At 35.6% G+C, this 19903-nt stretch overlaps 2 protein-coding genes across 3 annotated transcripts in view; one reads left to right on the top strand and one right to left on the bottom strand.

Moving 5' to 3' along the window:
- The window catches only part of LOC120631034 (chloride intracellular channel exc-4), a 75282-nt gene extending 57725 nt beyond the window's left edge, over positions 1–17557 (bottom strand). For both annotated transcript variants that reach the window (XM_039900428.1, XM_039900429.1), the window contains exon 1: positions 17396–17557. In XM_039900428.1, coding sequence (XP_039756362.1) covers positions 17396–17464 — 69 coding nt within the window. In that variant the 5' untranslated portion in view covers positions 17465–17557. The remainder of the gene's footprint in view (positions 1–17395) is intronic.
- A 643-nt stretch (positions 17558–18200) lies between these two features.
- Positions 18201–19353, top strand: LOC120631224 (pre-mRNA-splicing factor Syf2). Its single transcript, XM_039900705.1, has one exon. It carries the CDS (start codon positions 18345–18347, stop codon positions 19041–19043), a length of 699 nt encoding a protein of 232 aa, XP_039756639.1. The 5' UTR covers positions 18201–18344; the 3' UTR covers positions 19044–19353.
- Positions 19354–19903: the final 550 nt, after the last annotated feature.

Raw genomic sequence — 19903 nt, 5'->3', positions numbered from 1 at the left:
TAAAAAGGCATATTATTCAATGTCGGCTTTTGTGGTACGAGAACCGTGGCTTAAGAAATAAAAACAACAAGTTTTACATCACTGCTTTTAAAGAGTCAAATGAAAAAAAATATGAACTTTGACAGTATACATAAAGATGCATCATATCTAAGGCTTCATTAAAAATAATTGTATCTATAATACAAAATACAATCAAAGCTAACTAGAATAAAATATATTCTGGAAACATCTACGTCACAAAGATAAGCTATCCCGTATTATCAGTGAGTAAAAATGTATTGCCCATTAGAGTGGACATGTCCCGCGGATAGGCTTGTTGGCAGCGAACGAAACTTGTCCTCCGACGCAGTTGGTAACAATAATTTGATAGACTCAAACTTTTATTTGATTTCCTTAAGGCCCCTAAAGTTAGATGGCTTTAGCTTCAGAACAGAGTAGACAGAGTATAATTAAAATCCTATTCATCATCATCATCATCATCATATCAACCGATAGACGTCCACAGCTGGGCATAGGTCTTTTGTAGGGAGTTCCAAATTCCACGCTTAATGTCGATAGCCCATCTCGTTGGGGGTCGACCAACGCTGCGCTTACCTCTGGACCCGTAGGATGTACGTTGACATCCTTTCTACGAGCTGTGTGCTCCGCCCATTGCCACTTCAGCTTCGCGACTCGTTTATCTATGTCGGTAAAATCTCCATCGCCCGCTGAGTGACTTAGCCTTCTTAAGAGGCCCATAGTTAGCGACCATGTTTCGGAACCTAGGTCATCACTTGCAACACGCACTGCACGAGACTTTGTTCTTCAGTAGCTATTTAATAGGTTTAGATCTTAACCAAAACGTATTAAATAGGTAAAAATCGGTAGTAGGTACTCGTAAATCGGTAGGAAACTACTTGAAGGCGTTTTCTAATTTCCACGACCTTTTTCCACGAAATTTGTTTAAGTGACACTTGACAAGAGTCAGATTCAGAATGTTCACTGGTACACTTGACTCTAGCAGTACAGCAAGCATTTTTCATGGACGGGAGACTTTTTTCTCCCAAAGTTAGGGATAAAATTCAATCTTCTCCCACAGCTTGATTGCAAAAGTGGAATTATTATCCAAATAATATATACGTGTAATAATAAACGGGGGTAAACTTCCCGTATTCCACGTTGCCGAGCTTTGGCAGGTGGACTCGTTAATTTTATCCCTTGGCAGGGGGATATTATCGGGACACATGATCATTATCTCTTGCCTTTGCTAGGCGTGCCGGTCGTTAGACTACAAAACTTAGCGCAAAAATTTGTTTTGTCGTCTCTAGTCCATAGTTAATAACTGAAAGGCCTACAGCGAAATAAATAACGCCCGCTAACCCGAATTAGAGCAGCGTAGTGGGTAAGAACCCGAATTAGAACAGCGTAGAGGTATGTGTCCAGCCTATTGTTAACCTAGCCTAATATTTACCCGGAGCTTGTAAGATTTCTTCAAAAAAAGCCCTGACAAATATTTTAAACGCTTTTAGCACTTCCTGCAACGAGTTTATACAATGGTATCTGAAATTTGTTAAACGTTTTTTACTAGCTAATACAAAAAATGTACGTCCGAAGGCACCGAGCAATTTTAAAGACATTTGCCGATGCGAGGTGCGTTTTTACACTATAATGCCATTATAAAAGGATAATTAAGTGTCTATTCCAAATAGGGATGCAGCTGGTTATAAATGTGCTGCTGTTAGTTCCTAATTGTCCGATAACGTAACAAGGTGATTCAAACTATGATAACATGTCGTTTTTAATTCCCCCGAGCATAGAGTGGGTGTTGCATCTAGAATCCTGGGTGTACCCAGGTTTTAGGGGCGCCCAAAACGAAGGTAGCTTAAACCCTGTGTTGAATGCTCTACTTTTCACACCTCGCTTGGCAATAAAATTAAGTTTTAGAGGGATTTCACAGGCTCTAGTGAGTGACAAGGACGCCATCTTCCTTTATAGCGAGGTAGCGATATTAGAATGAACAGATTTTATTCAGATACGCCATGTTCCTTATTCAAATCATAAAAGCCTTTAGGGACTCCAGGACAACATTACTTACCCGATTAGCCTATAGGGTGTATTGACGTACTTGACCTTTCAATAATAGGCTATATAAAAAGACTTTTATTAAACATGTCTAAATTACATTCTCTTTTTACGATTTCTTCGTGCACTTCCCCTTTAAATCACCCTCAGGTCATGATCAGTTGCATCCGATTACAACAGCTGAGACTATAAATTGAACTTCTTCTTAGGGTGCCGTTTGGTTACAAAGGTTGGCAATCATTCAGGGCTATCTCAACTTTGAAGACAGCTGCTCTGAATAATGATTTGGTGCTCTTTTATAAACCACTGTAGCAGGTTTTTTTAGCATGATATTCTTTTGAGACCAGGGCTTCTTCTGTCTGCCACTTAAATTTGTCTGATAAGTCGAAGAAGTTCATATTTTGAGGTGTTCCACATCGCATGTCCAAAATATTCTAATTTTCTGCATTAAACGGCTATGAGTACTTACACAACCTTAATACACCAATAGTCAGAAATTGTAATTTTTAACAATTTAATTTTTTTATGAATGTAGTAACAATTAATTGCTGGTGTGTCTTATGAATAAATAAATAAATAATCAGTTTCGTCTAAGTACAAATCTACGACATGGTGCACTCCCATAAAAATAACCTTCTAGGATTACAGATTAATTTAATGACATTCTAACCCTACGCTCATGTATTAAATTAGTTAACTACTGAATTACTCGTACAATTTGCAATGTTTGCGATGAAAGGTGCAAAATGTCAAAGGAATTGTTAAAGTGTTGCATGAAGAACATTTTTTTGTAAACCATATTAAATTACTCATTGAAAAGAGCACAGAAATTTTGATATCACATAAGAGATCATTTTTATAATTACTGAGCTGCGACATGATGACATACGGACCTGGATTATAGACAGTCAGTCAATCAGTTTAATCGTGCACTCATAAATTAAACTACTAAAATTAGTTAACTACTGAATTATTTCTATAATTTGCGATGAAGGAATTGAAATGTCAAGGGAATGGTTAAAGTGTTGCAGGGCAAACTTTTTTTTATATATACAGGCACCTGTGGCGTGTCATGTCATACTGGTAGCGTCACAAAAAAAAAAACAACAAATTGTTAAATGATATGGACAAGAAGGAGTTAATGAAAGAGCAAAAAGATACGTTTTGGGAGTAGATTAGACATTTATTGATTAATAATAATTATTATCGATTGTGGTTTGTTGGTCGGCTGTATATTCAGTCAATGTACCCGATAAAAGCAAACTAAAAAAAAATTTAAGCAGAACTACTACCCAAGAAGCTGATGGAAGTGGCTTATGAAATGTGCCCGCATGCATTTAGTTCGCTAGTCACAAGACTGATAACTTGCCGGCCAATCACGGCTGGTCTCGTGCAGCATGACATACAGTTCAACCAATCATGTATTCTGCAATTCAATTAATCGTGCGTGCGACAAAGCGCGACTTCGATGTTTTTTACGTTCGCTGCCGATAGCCACAAAAATTCGGGAACGAGATTCAGCCAATCTACTTTTAGAAATGTATTGAAATTTACGCTTAATATTTGAAAAGTTGTTAGATACCGAGAATTCATCCAGCCAATATACAACGTGTAACGGAATTACGAAATACTGTTTAAGTGTGTATAAGTATATTTCCCAAGTAGTGACACTGAATAAATCAAAACATTCAAAGGGTTTACTTATTGAAGATAAAAGACCGACACGTGCATAGAAAGCAACGCATTCCTAATAAAGTGACAGGATTCTCTTGATTTTACTTCCTTGATGTTATGATGTTAGGGCTGTATCTAATTTATTTCAGTAACAACTATGGCTAATGGCTAAATGACTAATGTTTTTGTCAAAAACTATTAGCGTTTCGGTTTCACAGATAACTCTCAGAGACAGTAAGTAATGTACACACCTCTAATGCCTCAGAAGTATTATTTCGGTTTTTATTTACACGTTGTAAAATAAACAAATGTAGCGGAAACTGGTTGTAATGTTCAAGGATCGAGTAGTTATTGTTATTTGTATGAATAAAATCAATCGTTTTAATTGAGAATGCTTTATCACCGTTGCCATAGATAATCCTTGTTCATTTTCATTTTGCTTAAAACGGCACTATATTCAGAAGGAAGATTTACGTAAATGTAACAACTGGCCTAACAGGCACAGAAAAACGTAACAAACAAGAATACAGCTTTAAAACAGCGTATTTTAACAATTAACTGGGAGATAGAGGCGGTATCGTAATTATTTGTAATAGTTCTATTTTAACAGGCCGTGAGGCATACAAAAACTTTTGAAAACATAGGAAATGTCGTGTTGGAGAGCGTGTAAGTGAAACTAACAATAAATAAATGTACAGTCGGCATTCGATTTACTAATTGACGTAATACAGAAAATGCGAGTGCTTTCCTTGTACCGTATGATAATTATAATTAACAAGTCTTCTAAAACGTTGTCTACCAACAAAAAGCAGGTAATACAGAAAAGTAGACACGCTCATTTTAATTTATATTAATACAAAAATTCCATAAAAATATAGAAATAACCAATACCTAATTGGCTATTTCTCTTATAGAACTCTCAGATTCTTGTTTGGGTTTTATAGCTACCATTACCAACAGCGCGGAGAGGCTATGCTATAATCGTTCTCTTTCTATGAGAGTAGAGGCCTGAGAAATTCGCCTTTTAATTAGCATGGAGAAATGAGGATGATGATGAATGATGATGAGACGATAATGGTACTGTTTAGGCAGGGACTACAGTGCAGTATTATACTTTATATATTATAGCTCTAATATAACATTAAAGTACTCGTAACATTGAAGTATCAAAACCACTGCACTTTAGTAGTTTTTCTCGAACCGGTGGTCACTTTAGCATTCCATTTAGCAGTTGACAGTAATTTAATTTACCTCTAATGTTCTAATAGTTTACCATAAAATGGGGAAAATGGGAAAAAAATTGTGAGCTAGCAACATTCCGCGGGTGTGAAGTGAGCATGCGCGAGGGCGTTTTCACTGATTTGGGCACAACGCATTGCATGCAATGAAGGTTCTGTATTTCCTTAATTTTGTGATTTATATATAATACCGAAAAATAAGGATACGGTTGTTAAATTCATACCACAGCAGGGCTAGCACGGGCGGGAGATAAAAATTATATCCCCTGACAAGGGATATATTTAACGTGTCCACCAGCTAAATTACGTTTATTATATAATATCGTTTATTAATACACATATATTATTTGAATATTATTTCCAGTTGTGTGCCAGAGCATTGAGAGTTGATAAAGCTGTGAGACGGTAAATTTTTATCCTTTCCCCGGGGAGATAATTGTCTCCTGCCCAAGCTAGCCGTGCAGGTAGGATTAATTTTCTCACATAATCTGTAACATCTACCTAATTTTACTATTAAAACTGTAACTAAATGGAGTAATCTTAAATACAAATAAATTTCCTAGTTAAATAGATTTGTATACTTCAAAAAATTTTGCACGCCTTTATGGCAAAACATGTTTGGATCAATTTTATTTGTTATCTATTTACCATATATCATGTAACCCACGTTTAATGCAAATAAATGAAATTATTATTTATTATTATTATTATTATTAGTCCCATATTCCCATGCAAGTCCTTAAACGCGTTTTCCAATACAACCCATAAATATTGTTAAATTAACTTGCTCGAGGTAGTCGTAAAAGAAGCCCACTGTACTTAATTCTAGAGTTCTACTTTTGTTATTGTTGAGCATCATTAAAAATCATTGTTACATTGTAATGAGAGAATTATTACTTAAATGCAGTTCCCGGTCGGCCATTTTACACAAATGCAAGAAATTGAATGACCAGCAGATAGCGATCGATAAAAACGATAAGCAAGCGTGCAAATAAATGCTCCAATTAACAAAACTAATTGCCGGTGCGAGTTATATTGACACTCGAGATATAGTGTGCATATATAATTTATTTTAAAGCATTGGTAATAATAATTTTATGGCTTAAATACTAAGCGGAAGTGTGTTTGTAGTGTTGAAGATTTTCTCTTTCACGCAGCCACGGAGAAATGAAACTGGAGAGTTTATGTCATTCTATCTTAGAAATGAAACGAAATTGTATTAATATGTGATAGAAAGTTCATAACAAATTTAAAAGTCGCAACATATCCAGTCAGGCTATTTACGATAAATAAGTTCAATAATCGAGGCTTAAATTGCAGAAATTCATCATTTGAAAAAAAACTTATTGCTCGATAGCCATTTTTTCAATGTATCCTTAAATTTTGTTATTTGGGTCTTAAGTACCAAAGATCTGTTGCTATGTGAAAAAAAAGGAAATCTATCCCACAGGTGCCACGTGCTATTCCAGACTATAAGTATCTATCTCTTTACTAAATATCATCCAGATCAATTCAGCCGCGATTGAGTAACAAACATCCATCTAAACTTTCACGTGTATAATTCTAGTATAGACTATAGATTCTTAGAGGGAAACTCTTCTCTTCGTTATTACTATGAAAATTAAGCTTCATTTGCTCGGCGAAAAGCAGGAGAATCTGTACGGTGTAATTTATTGTTTCTTCAAAATCAAATTAAAAAATTCATTATTCATGTAGGCCTATCAGAGGCACTTATGAAGCGTCAAGCTTCAATCTTTATACTCCACACCAAAAAGATCCTCGACAATTACTCTCTAAGCACGTTTCGCTCTCAGAAGATGTTGACTTTACAATGAATAATTGTTAGTACTGAAAATTATTCATTCATAGTATATCATAGAATTCCGTAAAGTAACGCCTGCTTCTATCTTATAACTTTCGTTATTGTTTAACTCGATCGATCTGTGCCATGGATGCTAGAGCCATAGTACAAGATTTCCTCGCGCGTAATCAAGTCGTTTTCGCATATCGAATTCTGTTTCTGTCTGTGTGTGTTGTCAAATTCAAATGGACATAATGGCATTTAGAGTAGCAAATCCTGTACTTTTGATTTTTGGTTTTACAAAACGAATTCAAGTAAAATTTGACCTTTAACACGCTGCAAATAAGATCAATTTCACTCCGGTGTTCATGTATTTCCATACTCGAAAACGACTCCTCTATTGCGAGCGAGAAATTCTTGTATTAAGACTACTGAACATTATTTCTCGTTCACGATTATGTAAAGCCCGCACTGTGAAGTAATCATGCAATCTAGCATGAACTGTATTGTCAATTGGGCATAAAGAATGTCAGCCATTGATTGCCTCATTTGCAAAACCTTGTACGCAACTTTATTAACTATTTCTTTATCGCTAGCTGTTGGAATATACTTTTAAGACATTTATGAACAACATGAATTGCATGCGCGTGTAGAATATATGAAACATGCGTAACTTATAGGTCATACACATGCAAATTTTCAGATACTTACGGGTTTTTTGTGTTAATAGATAGGAATACTCGTAAATTTGCGTATCGTATGGGGTAATCCTATATATGGATATTATCAGAAACTGAAGTTTTGTTTAAATTGAAAAATTTGGAATACTTGAAATATGCGTAACGTACCTATGGGGTATTCCTAACATGCACATCATTAGAAACTTTGCAGATTTCTCACTGCATTTTTGAAAATATTCTAAATTCAGTGCGAATAGTCAAATAATTGTTCATTCGGTATTTCCCAATTTATTTCAATAACGCAATAATCTATGCAACTTCTTCAACGTACTGCGTACAACTTATTTATATCTCCATTTGAACCGCATTTTGTTTACATTTTCGGAAATTTAAGTTTCTTTACGCGGAACTTTCATTTATAAATTCCACCCTTAAAAAAAGTCCAACCGTTTCACACGGACAGACAGAACACTTCAGTTTTATTTATTTGTATTAGATACAATGTCGATAATTTTCGACCGCATTATATAAAAAAAAAAAGTAGCTCCTCTCTCTCTAGCCCCAAAGTAAGCGCGGTTTGTGTTATGGTCATGGGTACTAGGATGACTTATGAATAATGAATGAATATATATATTTTTATTGCACACCACAATAAGTACATAAAAAAAAGAAAAGTATTACAAAACAACGTATACAATTTGGCGGCCTTATCTTATCGCTTCATAGCGATTTCTTCCAGGCAACCAATGGCGAAGAAAACAAATACATAAAACGGGTTGATGGTGCACATATACATATACCCATAAAATAAATATATCATTATTTATTTAAGTGATAATGTACAGACACTGAAAAACATTAATGTTCATCGAACCCACAGCCTTGGACAAAGAAAGCAGGGTCACTGCCCACTGCGCCACTCAGCCGTCGTAAATTAAGACCAAGCCACAAAATTTTCTAGAATCTTTCCTGCACTTAAGATATGAAAAAATTAAAATGCGTCGTAAGGCATTGCATTGTCAAGTCAATTATGACGCCGAGCCGCAAGCGTTAAGGTATTTAGACAAAAAGGTCAAACGTATAACCCAGATCCAAACTACGACTATAAATACTAGATACTACAACTATACGTATACTTTCATACAGTAAATTTTACCATCCTCTTTCCACCTTTTTGTCGGCTTAGCGCGCTTTGCTTGTCTTTAAAAGATCACTTTAGTGATAAGGCCACCTTTGCACCCTTGCACTAAGTAATATTATAGAGTGAGATCCAGTATAAGAAATAGGTATATACCCTCATCGATAATATTAACGCTGGTAACTTGGATCTTAATGATGCACATGTAGCTTGTATCCTGGAGATGGACATTGGATAAAATTATCCCCGAAAATCTGCTGGCAAAAGTTACCAGCGGGATCTATTTTTTATTCCACTACAACTTAGGCCTGATTGCAATCTCACCGGCTGGTAAGTTAAGATGCAGTCTAAGATTGTAACGCGGTAACCTGTCAGGGGTATGGCAGTTATATTAAACCCAATATCGATTTCTACGCGATATCGTATACAGGTTTATGTGTAGGCGCTGTTATGGACAAAAATTACGAGCAGTAAGTGAACCTTGCGCTATTATCAGTTTTTATACGTGTACCTAATTGTTTTATACATGTAAATACGAGGCATGGTGCCGATCGGAAGGTACTCGAACAGGGAAGGTGGTATCAGGTTAAACAACACCTCAGAAAACTCCCGATTATATTATTGGATTTGTTTCGAAAAACAATGTCAATAACTGAAGCAATTATTATTATGGCGCTGTTTTAATAAAGCCATAAGAATATACAAATTTACCATGGACTAGAGTGGAGACTATTATATTTTTTTAATTATTTATTCACCTGCAAGATGTTGCCGGCCTGCAGGTGCTAATATTAGGAGCTACATTAATTAAACTCGTATTGCGTCGTTAATCCTTAGTTGGTACTGTTGGTGGGAAACTTCAGAGTTGAGTATCACCTTTTTATTTATTTTTTGTTTTGTCAACAAGTTAGCCCTGGACTGCAGACTGCAGTATCACAAGTGATGATGCAGTTTAAGATAGTAGAGGGCTGACCTTTTAGGGAGTATGGCAGTTATATTAAACCTTTACCCAGTGGCGTGCATAGAGGGTATGCACAGGGTATCCAGATGATTTAAGCATCTGCGTACCCTCTATGCACGCCACTGCCATACCCCATCGTCGTTCTCTTCGGCACATCTTAGTCGGTTGGGCTGTAACTAGCCACGACCGAAGCCTCCCACCAGACATTCCTAAATAACCCCTGAATCGAACCCGGACCTACAGCATAAAACCACAGCACTTAACTTACCTAACCTAACCTAAATTCGAGTTATTTTTACTACAATCTACTTTAACCGTTGTAGTAGTTTTAACTGCCTTGTTGATCTAGTGGCCGCCATGTTTGATTTTGAATGCAACAAACACTTCCTGCAACGTGCAAAGCCGTGCTGTGTCCATCAACCGAAAGCGAAGGTGATAAGCCTCATGTGCCAGCCAATAAACAAGTCGCTTTCCAGAACGAGCTCCGTCACATCAACATTCATTCCTATTCAGCTCTGGGGACTTGGCTTTGCTCGGCTTAAATTAAACCAACGTTATGCCTTAAAAACAACCAATACCGACGTCTAGCTTATAAGGTAATAGATAATAATATAATATAATATAAATATACTACGACAATACACACATCGCCATCTAGCCCCAAAGTAAGCGTAGCTTGTGTTATGGGTACTAAGATGACTGATAAATATTTTTATGAATAATATACATAAATACTTAGAATATACATATAAACACCCAGACACTGAAAAACATTCATGCTCATCACACAAACATTTTCCAGTAGTGAGAATCGAACCCACGGCCTTGGGCTCAGAATGCAGGGTCGCTGCAAACTGCGCCAATCGGCCGTCTACTACAATAACACAATAATGTTCAGTTATCATAAAATTAACAGCTTATCGAAAGATAAAACTTCCAAATAGGTACAAACTACGTAATCAGATAAGCTCTGTGTTTCATATTAAATTAGTTAAGGACATATTCTTTAGCGAATGTAGATAAGTAAAAACACAGAGTAGGTAATAGTAGAAGATTCACTTCATCAACACTGTTAATGAAATAGATACTCTAAGATCATGGCGATAAGATGTAATTTGCTTGAAGCCTCTCTGGGTGATTCTGGTTATATTTACCTACACAACAAATAGTGCAAGCAAAATTGAACTTAAAAACCATACTGAACGGTTCTAAGCGCACATAACTAGCAAGATTACGGCCATACCGATGGGGCGCGAGGGAATGTTACAACTTTCGCTACACGCTGCTGGCAAAGCTTGTGCTGTAGTGCGCCAGTCGAGCAGCAGAGGTAACAGAACTTTATAGGCTAATATAATAAAACAAAAGAATACGTAAATACAATACAAGCTCCATTGTGAATTATCGACACTCACTATCTTATATCTTTAAACGAGCAATTCTTGTATATATATAATTGGAATCTCGGAAACGGCTCGCAACGATTTTTATGAAATTTAGTATTCAGGGGGTTTCGGGGGCGATAAATCGATCTAGCTAGGATAAATTTTTAGAAAATGACATTTTATTTGTGTTTTTTGTCGGTAATAACCGATTTGGTGCAACGAAGTTGCACAGGTAAGCTAGTATTTAATTATAGTAACACCGACGCGACGGCGCGTCGCGCGTCGGACGCAGCCGCTATTGGTAATAATGTCATACCCAAAGCACATAGAGAAAATAATGTGGTGAAACGCCATTTAGGCTTCACTGTTAGTCATTGCTTCGGTTTACCGATATAATTTTAGTTTGAAGCTGCATCGAAACAGATTGCTATTATGGATCGTAACTGGTACAGATCTAAACAGTTTAACTACAAGACTGCATTCTCCCATTATCTTGATAACAATGAACGACCGTCGCCACGAGGGTTTTTGCTATTCAGGGCCATTGCCTGTGATAATCTGTAATGCTTTAAGCCCAATCTGCTTTTAGTTGCTAGTATCCACCAGACACGTAATATCACGTTCCTCGGGCGTCTATTAAGGCTTAGGGGCATCCAGGCGGTGGTGCTTTCTAGTTCGGGTATATCCTCATAGAGGAGTTTCATACAACCTTCATCCTCCCCGAGGGACGGGGACGGGGTTAGCCAGAAAGCTTTTCCACCACCACAAAAAAGACCTACGGTTTCATGATACAAAGTATTCAATTTCATCAAGATAAATGTGTAGTTAGAGCTGAATGCTGAATAGGTAACAAACAAATAGACATGCACTCAATAGAAACTTTTCAAGAATAATAAACATTTATAATATTACTATGGATCATTAATGGTGTATAAATATGGTTACAAAATAGCATAGCCAAAGCAGATAACATGCTAAGACACTAAAATTCACAGACTAATGAAATTAAATAAATTACCAACGATACTAGCTAGTGTGTTATTGAAAAATCCAACAATAAGCTGACAATTTCGACGTGCGGTATGAAAATTACGTTTAATTATACACTGTGCCCGACTAGATTACGGGTTGGACATGCTAATTGTTGTCACTCAGGCCAAGATGCACGATCTGTCGCGTGAGTAATGTCACTTTCCCCGACTTCGGCGCTGGTTTTCTGCTTCGAAGGCGTACGTACGCTAGGGCTGTCGACATTTCGTTTTTCTGGAAAATTTCCTCATTTTTGGTGTCACGAAATGGGTAAAGTAGTCTAGAAGACTTGTAGTCTTTTTATTTTTTATAAATAAATAAAATTCATTTATTTCGACCGACTTGGATCATAAATGGTTAGTAAAAATCAAAGTTAACTGTTAGTAAACTTAGCCTAAGGAAATAGTTTATATAAAACCCATCGAGCATGCCCGATTGGAAAGCATGTGTACCATGCAGCAATGGCACAGGTACTGACAATCTGTCCTACACCGTTTTCGCATGATCGTGTAATTAATAATAGATTAACACAAATGGTAAAGTATTCACCTTTTGTATAACTAGCTAGACGTATTTTTTTAAATATTTGTGCTGGTCTCTCAGTCTGGACTTACGTTCGGCTTTATAGATTATACAAGGAAGACCATTTTGTAAAATTATTTGAAAAAAATTTGAAATAGACGGTCTATTTAACTTATTTTACTAATAATTGACCCCATTTGGACACGACCGAAATACTTACGTGCAACAGCTAGTGTTAAGTTATAATCATCATCATCATCCTATTACCGGGTCACTAAAGGGCACGGATCTCCACCCACAATGAGAAGGGGTTATGGCCGTATGCCACCACGCTGGCCCAGTGCGGATTGGTAGACCCTACCTTTGAGAACATTAAGGAAAACTCACGGATTAAGGATTCCTCACAAAGTTTTCCTTCACCGTATAGGCAGGTGATATTTTGATTTCTTAAAACGCACATAACTTCGAGAAGTTAGAGGTGCGTGCTGGGATTAGAACTCGGCCCTCCGAAAGTGAAGTAAAAGTACTACCCATTGGGTTATCACCGCTTCCGTTATTTGCGCACTTAACGTAGGGTCACTTGAATACTTATAGTACTTGTACAAAGTAGTAAAAATAACATGAAATATGCTAATACGTGAGACATTGAAAAGAGGTAGTAAAACATGGCGATGGCAACCCTAATATCCTATCATACGCTCTCTCGTATGGAATGCTCATTTACTCATCAGAAGATGTATTAATTATTCAAGGAAATTTTCTAGACCTATATGAACCTATCTCCTGTTGAATGACAGAATTAATAAACCAATCAGAGCGCTAATAGTTGGGGTGTTTTCTGAATAGGCATATTTTAGGTTATATTTGCCACTGGTGTGATACGCGAGTACATGTATGCATTCTATTACAACCGAACATACGCATGCAGCATCCAGATGCCAGCATCTTCATGCGAACGAGTATGGTTCAGGATTCACGAGTCTGTGACTCGATGTACAAGATCGTTAAAAGCAACTACTCACCCGTCAATCATTGTTAAACATTTCGTAGGAAAATCGTGTTCTTTTAATATTTTAATAAAACGTAAGGTTTCAATTTGCCAAACAACGATATTGATCCTTAGGTTAGTAAAGAGAACTATTGGTTACTCAAGATATTGGTATATATTGCATAACAATTTTGATAATAATGAAAGTTTTATTTTATCGTGTAATTTATAAGGAGCTCATTTCGAGTTGCAATATTTCTGTTTAGACTGCTCAGTTTTATTTATTTATTAAATGGATTGGTAGTTTAATACAAAACTACTGTTTCAATAACGATTAACGAACAAGTTTCCATACTTGTAACAAAAGTTGTTATCATATTCTTAAAATAAAGGATTATATTATCACATGCAGTACCAGGGTATCAGAACATTAGACGATGCATCTGTTCATGATACCCGTAAAAATGTTAAATATACTTTAATGTTACTTTTATTTTTACTTTTAATGCCAAATTGGTTTATCAATATTTGAGATATTAGTGTGAATTTTGTTGTACACAAATTCCTAAACGAAGCTGATCTGTCTTTGTCATAAAGTTTTTTTCTTTGTTGAAGATGGGCATTCATTTTAGAGATTTAAATTGCAAGATTTGAAAACTGACAGCCACAATGAACATTGTTGCATTCATAAGAAATAAGGCTAAATTAACAGTTTACATTTGCTCACTGAACATGGCGTAGCAATAAACTTGAATGAAAAGCTTAATTAATTTTCTTAATTCGTAGACAAATAAGTTATTATGAAAGAGGCGTCTGTTGTTATTGTATAACTTTAATTGCCATTACACAGTGCGAGCGCGGTGGCAATTTGATATATAGGCGGAGGAATTCTCGCTGAAACGTATTGTTTATTTTGAACGCATCGGTCCAAGGCGGCGTAGGTACGTTGCGTGCTAATCTTCAATGGTCTATAGATGGTATGCAATTACTTTTATTTCTTATTTTTTATAGTGTTAACCACGTTGGACTGTCTGTTACCATGTTAAGTAACGGATCACGAAATCCTTGTTTCAACCCTGGGTTGCGCCTAAAGTTGTCTATTTATGTATTCAAACTGGTACCGAGAAATCATCAATGGGCTTCGGAGAGCACGTGACTTGGTTAATATCATCAAAATATGATAATAGTTGTCAAAGCCCAACGAGCCACAATGAAGCAGAGTGGAGGGATGTCTTAGCTGTAAATCGCTTCCTTCAATGAGAGGACAACTGTGAGAAATTAATACACACCTGTGATAAACAGTGATGACGATTATGATATTGTTAACATAAACTTTTTTTTTAAACTGCATAGTTTAAAAAAATAAAAGCAATATTCCCAAAATACAAAACTCTCTTGCTAATTCTGTTTATGAAAAAAATTTTATACACGTAAATCTATCGTATATTATGTATATTTGTCATTAATTCTTAGAGCTCAAATTTCAAATTCTGCTAATATGTTAAGTTCAATAAATTGTTAAATATTTACAATTAAAATACGAAACAGCAAGGACACTTAACTTTATAATGACTAATTTCATGCTTAATCTTTAAACATAATTGCAAAAAAATAATTAATTTAGGTATTTCTAATGAGCGGCATTGGCACAATAACATGCTATGCTACTTGCCTGCATTTATTCGAGAACATAAATAAACATTTTTGAACTCTGGCTTCAATCCAAGTATCTTTATCCAGTTTTGCTATCTGTGATTGTGAATGAACCTAAACTTTATACACATTGACGTTACAGGTATAACTGAATGTATAACTGTTGACAAAAAACAAATGATTATTAGAATTAAGCTTTTGATAATTTAATCATTTAATGTAAGTGTGCACACTCCTGTAAAATGGGTGAAAGGCGTTTGGGTTGGCAGGATTATTAAAAGCTGGCATGTGCTAATAGGACTTCCAACTATAATTTGAAACGATTTTCTTGGATTCATAAATATTTTTTCTATTTTCTACATCATATAATGTGATGAAGCAGTAATAGCCTAGTGGGTGGGACTTCAACTTCACTTTCGGTGGGCAAGTTCGAATCCCAGCGTGCACCTCTAACTTTTCTCAGTTACATGAGTTTTAAGCCATTAAAATATCTCTTGCTTCAATGGTGAAAAGAGAGTGAGGGTTCTCAATGATGTTCTCAAAGGTGTGTGAAGTCCACCAATCCACACTGGGCTAGAGTGGTGGACTACGGCCACGCAACCAAACACTATACCCAATATTATTGGCAATAAAATTATGTGTGCAGTGTGCCTGTAACATTTTACACATGCTAATTATTTCTTCCATACTGGGGTAACATAACATTGCACAGTGCATTAAATAAAAGCATGTATTTTATACTTCCAACTATCCATCTGGCCACAGCAAAGTATGATCATGTTTAGCTTGCACCATATAAAGAGAATAAATGCATATTCAATAGGCCTGCACCCTAAAGTACTTTGTAATAATGTTTGACACAAATAATAGCACTTCAAACAGTATGCATTGAATATTAATTATTAGATGTCCAATCGGAATTGAATTAATTATTTAATATTAATTCAATGTACAAGCAGGACTGGTTATTTATGATGAGGGATAGTAGTGGTAAATGGACATAGGGAAAAGACTGAAAGAGAGACAAGCATGGGAAAACAATATTAAAGTAGTAATAAATAAATAAATATATATACTATGACAATACACATCGCCATCCAGCCCCAAAGTAAGCATAGCTTGTGTTATGGGAACTAAGATGACTGATGAATATTTTAATGAATAATATACATAAATACTTAGAATATAAATATAAACACCCAGACACTGAAAAACATTCATACTCTTAACACAAACATTTTCTAGTAGTGGGAATCAAACCCACAGCCTTGTGCTCAGAATGCAGGGTCGCTGCAAACTGTGGAATAGAGGAAGCCTATATTGCAAAAAAAACTGATCTATACATTTTGTTCAGGCTATGATAATTCATTCATAAGCTGAGATTGTAGAACTTTTTCATAGAACACATTTGGTCCTTACTATTTTATAAACCATATTTACAATATAATGTTTTGTTTTCTCTTGAGTATTGTTAAAATTACAAGCTTCCTTGAAGCAGCTTTTTGGAAAGCAAGACATTTTATTTCTTTGTCCCACACAAATTAGCTTGTTTTAGTTTACTCTATAAGTCTAAGTATGCTATGTATGGTTATCCTTTTTACAATAATCATTGTGGAATGGGATAGCACTATTTTTACATTTGTTTACACTTCAGTGTTTTGTAGTGCAGAATAATCATGACAATATCAGGTCAAATAATGATCAATCTCAAAATGTTTATTAATAATTATGTAGTTTTGGTTTTACTACTCCTTTGGTAATTTTAAATAAGGAAAATTATAAGTACGCATGATTCACCACATGGATAAAACGTAAATTACAATAAGAATACACGACCAAGTATGATCTCATCCTTTCAATAAAAAAATGTGAAGCGACATTCAAAGAGTTTGAATCCCATGGATCTAACCTTGGGTGTTACAGCAAGTACCAAGAGATTCACGCCAGCTAGTGACCTAAATAACGCGCATTATGAATGCAATAATAATATACTTTCATGCATACGAACGAAGTCGTGCACGACAATTTCATGCGAATCACAAAACACTATGAAACAATTACTGCGAAGTACATCTGAAAGTCAGTTCTCCCTGTCAACAGATGAGGACAAATAGAAAGGCAGGTAAACTTTTGTGTCAAATGTACATTTCGCACTTGCCAACTCCACATAATCTTTACGAAATTACGAGATACGATTCAACGCTTGCCGTGTTGTTGACTTGACCGCTGTAATCTTGTTGAGCTATAACACGTGTAAAGTAATGTTACCTTTATAATCAGTTCGATCTCTGGAACATCTCCGTTCGCAGTTCCGTTCTCTGCAATTTCATCCGACATCGTGTACTCCAAAAACACACAAATTTATCTAAAAAATACTTTTTCCACTTTGCACACAACCTTCACAGTTCTATAACACCGAAAGACTAATTTTAGCTTAGAGCCTTAGTCTGTAACAGTCTTAGAGTCAAGACAATTCTTATGCAATGATTGGTGGGTAGCAAATGCGTCACTTGTGACTAACTTAACTGCAATAGTAGAGTATAGTAGGTATTAGTTCATTGTAAATTTATTTTCGGAAACACTAATTATATGTAATATAATTTAAGTTAGTTATATAGAATAACTAGCTATTGCCCGCGACTTCGTCTGCGTTTGATATTGTTAAATCTTATTAACAAAAATTAAAGTATTCAGTATCGCTAAGCCTTAAATGAGTATAGTAGTATATATATAACATGTGACTGTCAATTAATTATAGACAAATAATTTGCAATAAAATAAAATTGCGACTATAATTAAAGATCTAAGCTATCCTATCTCTTAAGTTGGACCAGACTGCTCACGGTGTGCCAATTTAATTTAAAATCGGTTAAGTAGTTTAGGAGTCCATTGAGGACAAACATCGTGACAGATTTATATATATTAAGATTTTTATATATAATATATCCGGCATGAATTGTAAAAATAGGTAAGAACTACTTGTAAATTTTCTGTTAATATAATCGTTTGAGCTGTCCACTGTCATTGTCAAATGTCAAATCTAATGACAATAACCTTTGTCAGAGTCTGTGCATTTTACATTTGACGTATTTTATGCATAATTGTCGTGTATTTATTGTTCTGGTTGATTATGAGCCAATAATATTTAGATTTAGTGTGATTAATTTGTATAATAGTAAGTCGTTGTTGTTGTTGTGTTGTAATACCCATTAGTAAAATGGATAACTCAAAAGAATCCTCGTCGAAGGAGATGTCGTTTGCAGAAAAGCAAGCTGAGCGCATGAAACGACTGCGTTCGTTGAATACAGCCAGAAACGAAGCCAGGACTCATAACCACAAGGAAGTAGTTGCAGAAGAAGCAAGGAATAAGCTCCCAGCGAACTATGAGGCGAAGAAACGCCAAGCAGAATGGCTAGTGGAAGATCAGCACAAACGGGAAGAAGCTAGCAAGGAAGGTAAAGATTATGATCGTGTGAAACTTCTAAACATATCTGCCATCGAAGCGGAGAGATTAGAGCGTAAGAGAAAGAAGAAAAACCCTGATCAAGGCTTCTCAACTTACGAACAAGCAACGGTAAGGCAGTACAATAGACTCATTAAAAACATGCCATCTATGGAAAGCGAGCGATATGAAAAACAGAAGCAGAAATATGGAGACGCGTTTTATGGTGGTCCAAACGTTATAATACATGGGATGCATGAAGACCGCAAAGATGCTGTTGATAAAATGGTGAATGATTTGGAAGGACAAATTGCTAAGCGAGGGAAATACTCCCGCAGGAGGATACACAATGACGATGCAGACATTGATTACATCAATGAGAGGAATGCTAAGTTCAATAAGAAGTTGGAAAGGTTCTATGGTGAGCACACCGCTGAAATTAAACAGAATCTTGAGAGAGGTACTGCAATATAGACTTTTGTTGGTAATTTAATCATTATCTGGTGCCCTTGGTTCTTACCTGCATGGCCTATGAGTTATAGTTGTTATATAATTGTGTAGGATAAAATTCAAAACAATGTAGCATAAAATTTATGCTTAATATAAATGAGTAATATTAAGGATCAAAATCATTTAAAGCGACAGGGGTACATAATATAAACTACCAAAGTTTTACTGTTGGAATGCATTGAAATGAAACAAAGTGGTGGAATTAATGCAGGTTTTATGTGTAACCACTATTTGGGAGAAAAAAACATAACAGACAGTAGGTAAGCAGGCTTCAATCAGTATAATTATAATAGGGGGCAATTAATAGTAAGTTAAAATAATTGTTTTTGTACTAAAAACCAGGAGCAACACAGACAGGAGACAAAAATTATATCCCCTGACATGGGATATAATCAACATTTATTCTTGCACGTATATTATTTGGATATTATTTCCACTTGTGCGCCAGTGCTCTGAGAGTTGATAAAGCTGTAGGAGAAGATATATTTTTATCCTTTCCCCAGGGAGATAATTATCTCCTGCCCATGCTAGCCATGCTTTTGCAGTACATTGCAGTATATGACATTGGCCCTACACAGCAGTACATGCTGCGTGTTTCAATTGATGAGCTGTAGATTCATATTCTTATAAGTTGGGTTTTGCTCTGTTTGTAAAGACTTGTCAGCAGAACTTTAACAAATATAATAAACGTCAAATTTATTTTTAGGGTACCATAATGTAAAAGTGGTACCCTTAATTTCATGCTTTATGTTTTTATGGTTTTATGCTTCACTCAATCGTAATTTTTAGTATGGGCATATGTTAAATATTTTCAGTTTTACTGT

Source organism: Pararge aegeria, chromosome 17 (genome assembly GCF_905163445.1).
Source record: "Pararge aegeria chromosome 17, ilParAegt1.1, whole genome shotgun sequence".
Classification (NCBI taxonomy): domain Eukaryota; kingdom Metazoa; phylum Arthropoda; class Insecta; order Lepidoptera; family Nymphalidae; genus Pararge; species Pararge aegeria.
The sequence above is the reverse complement of the archived record's forward strand: the minus strand, read 5'-3'. Positions and strand labels throughout refer to the sequence as shown.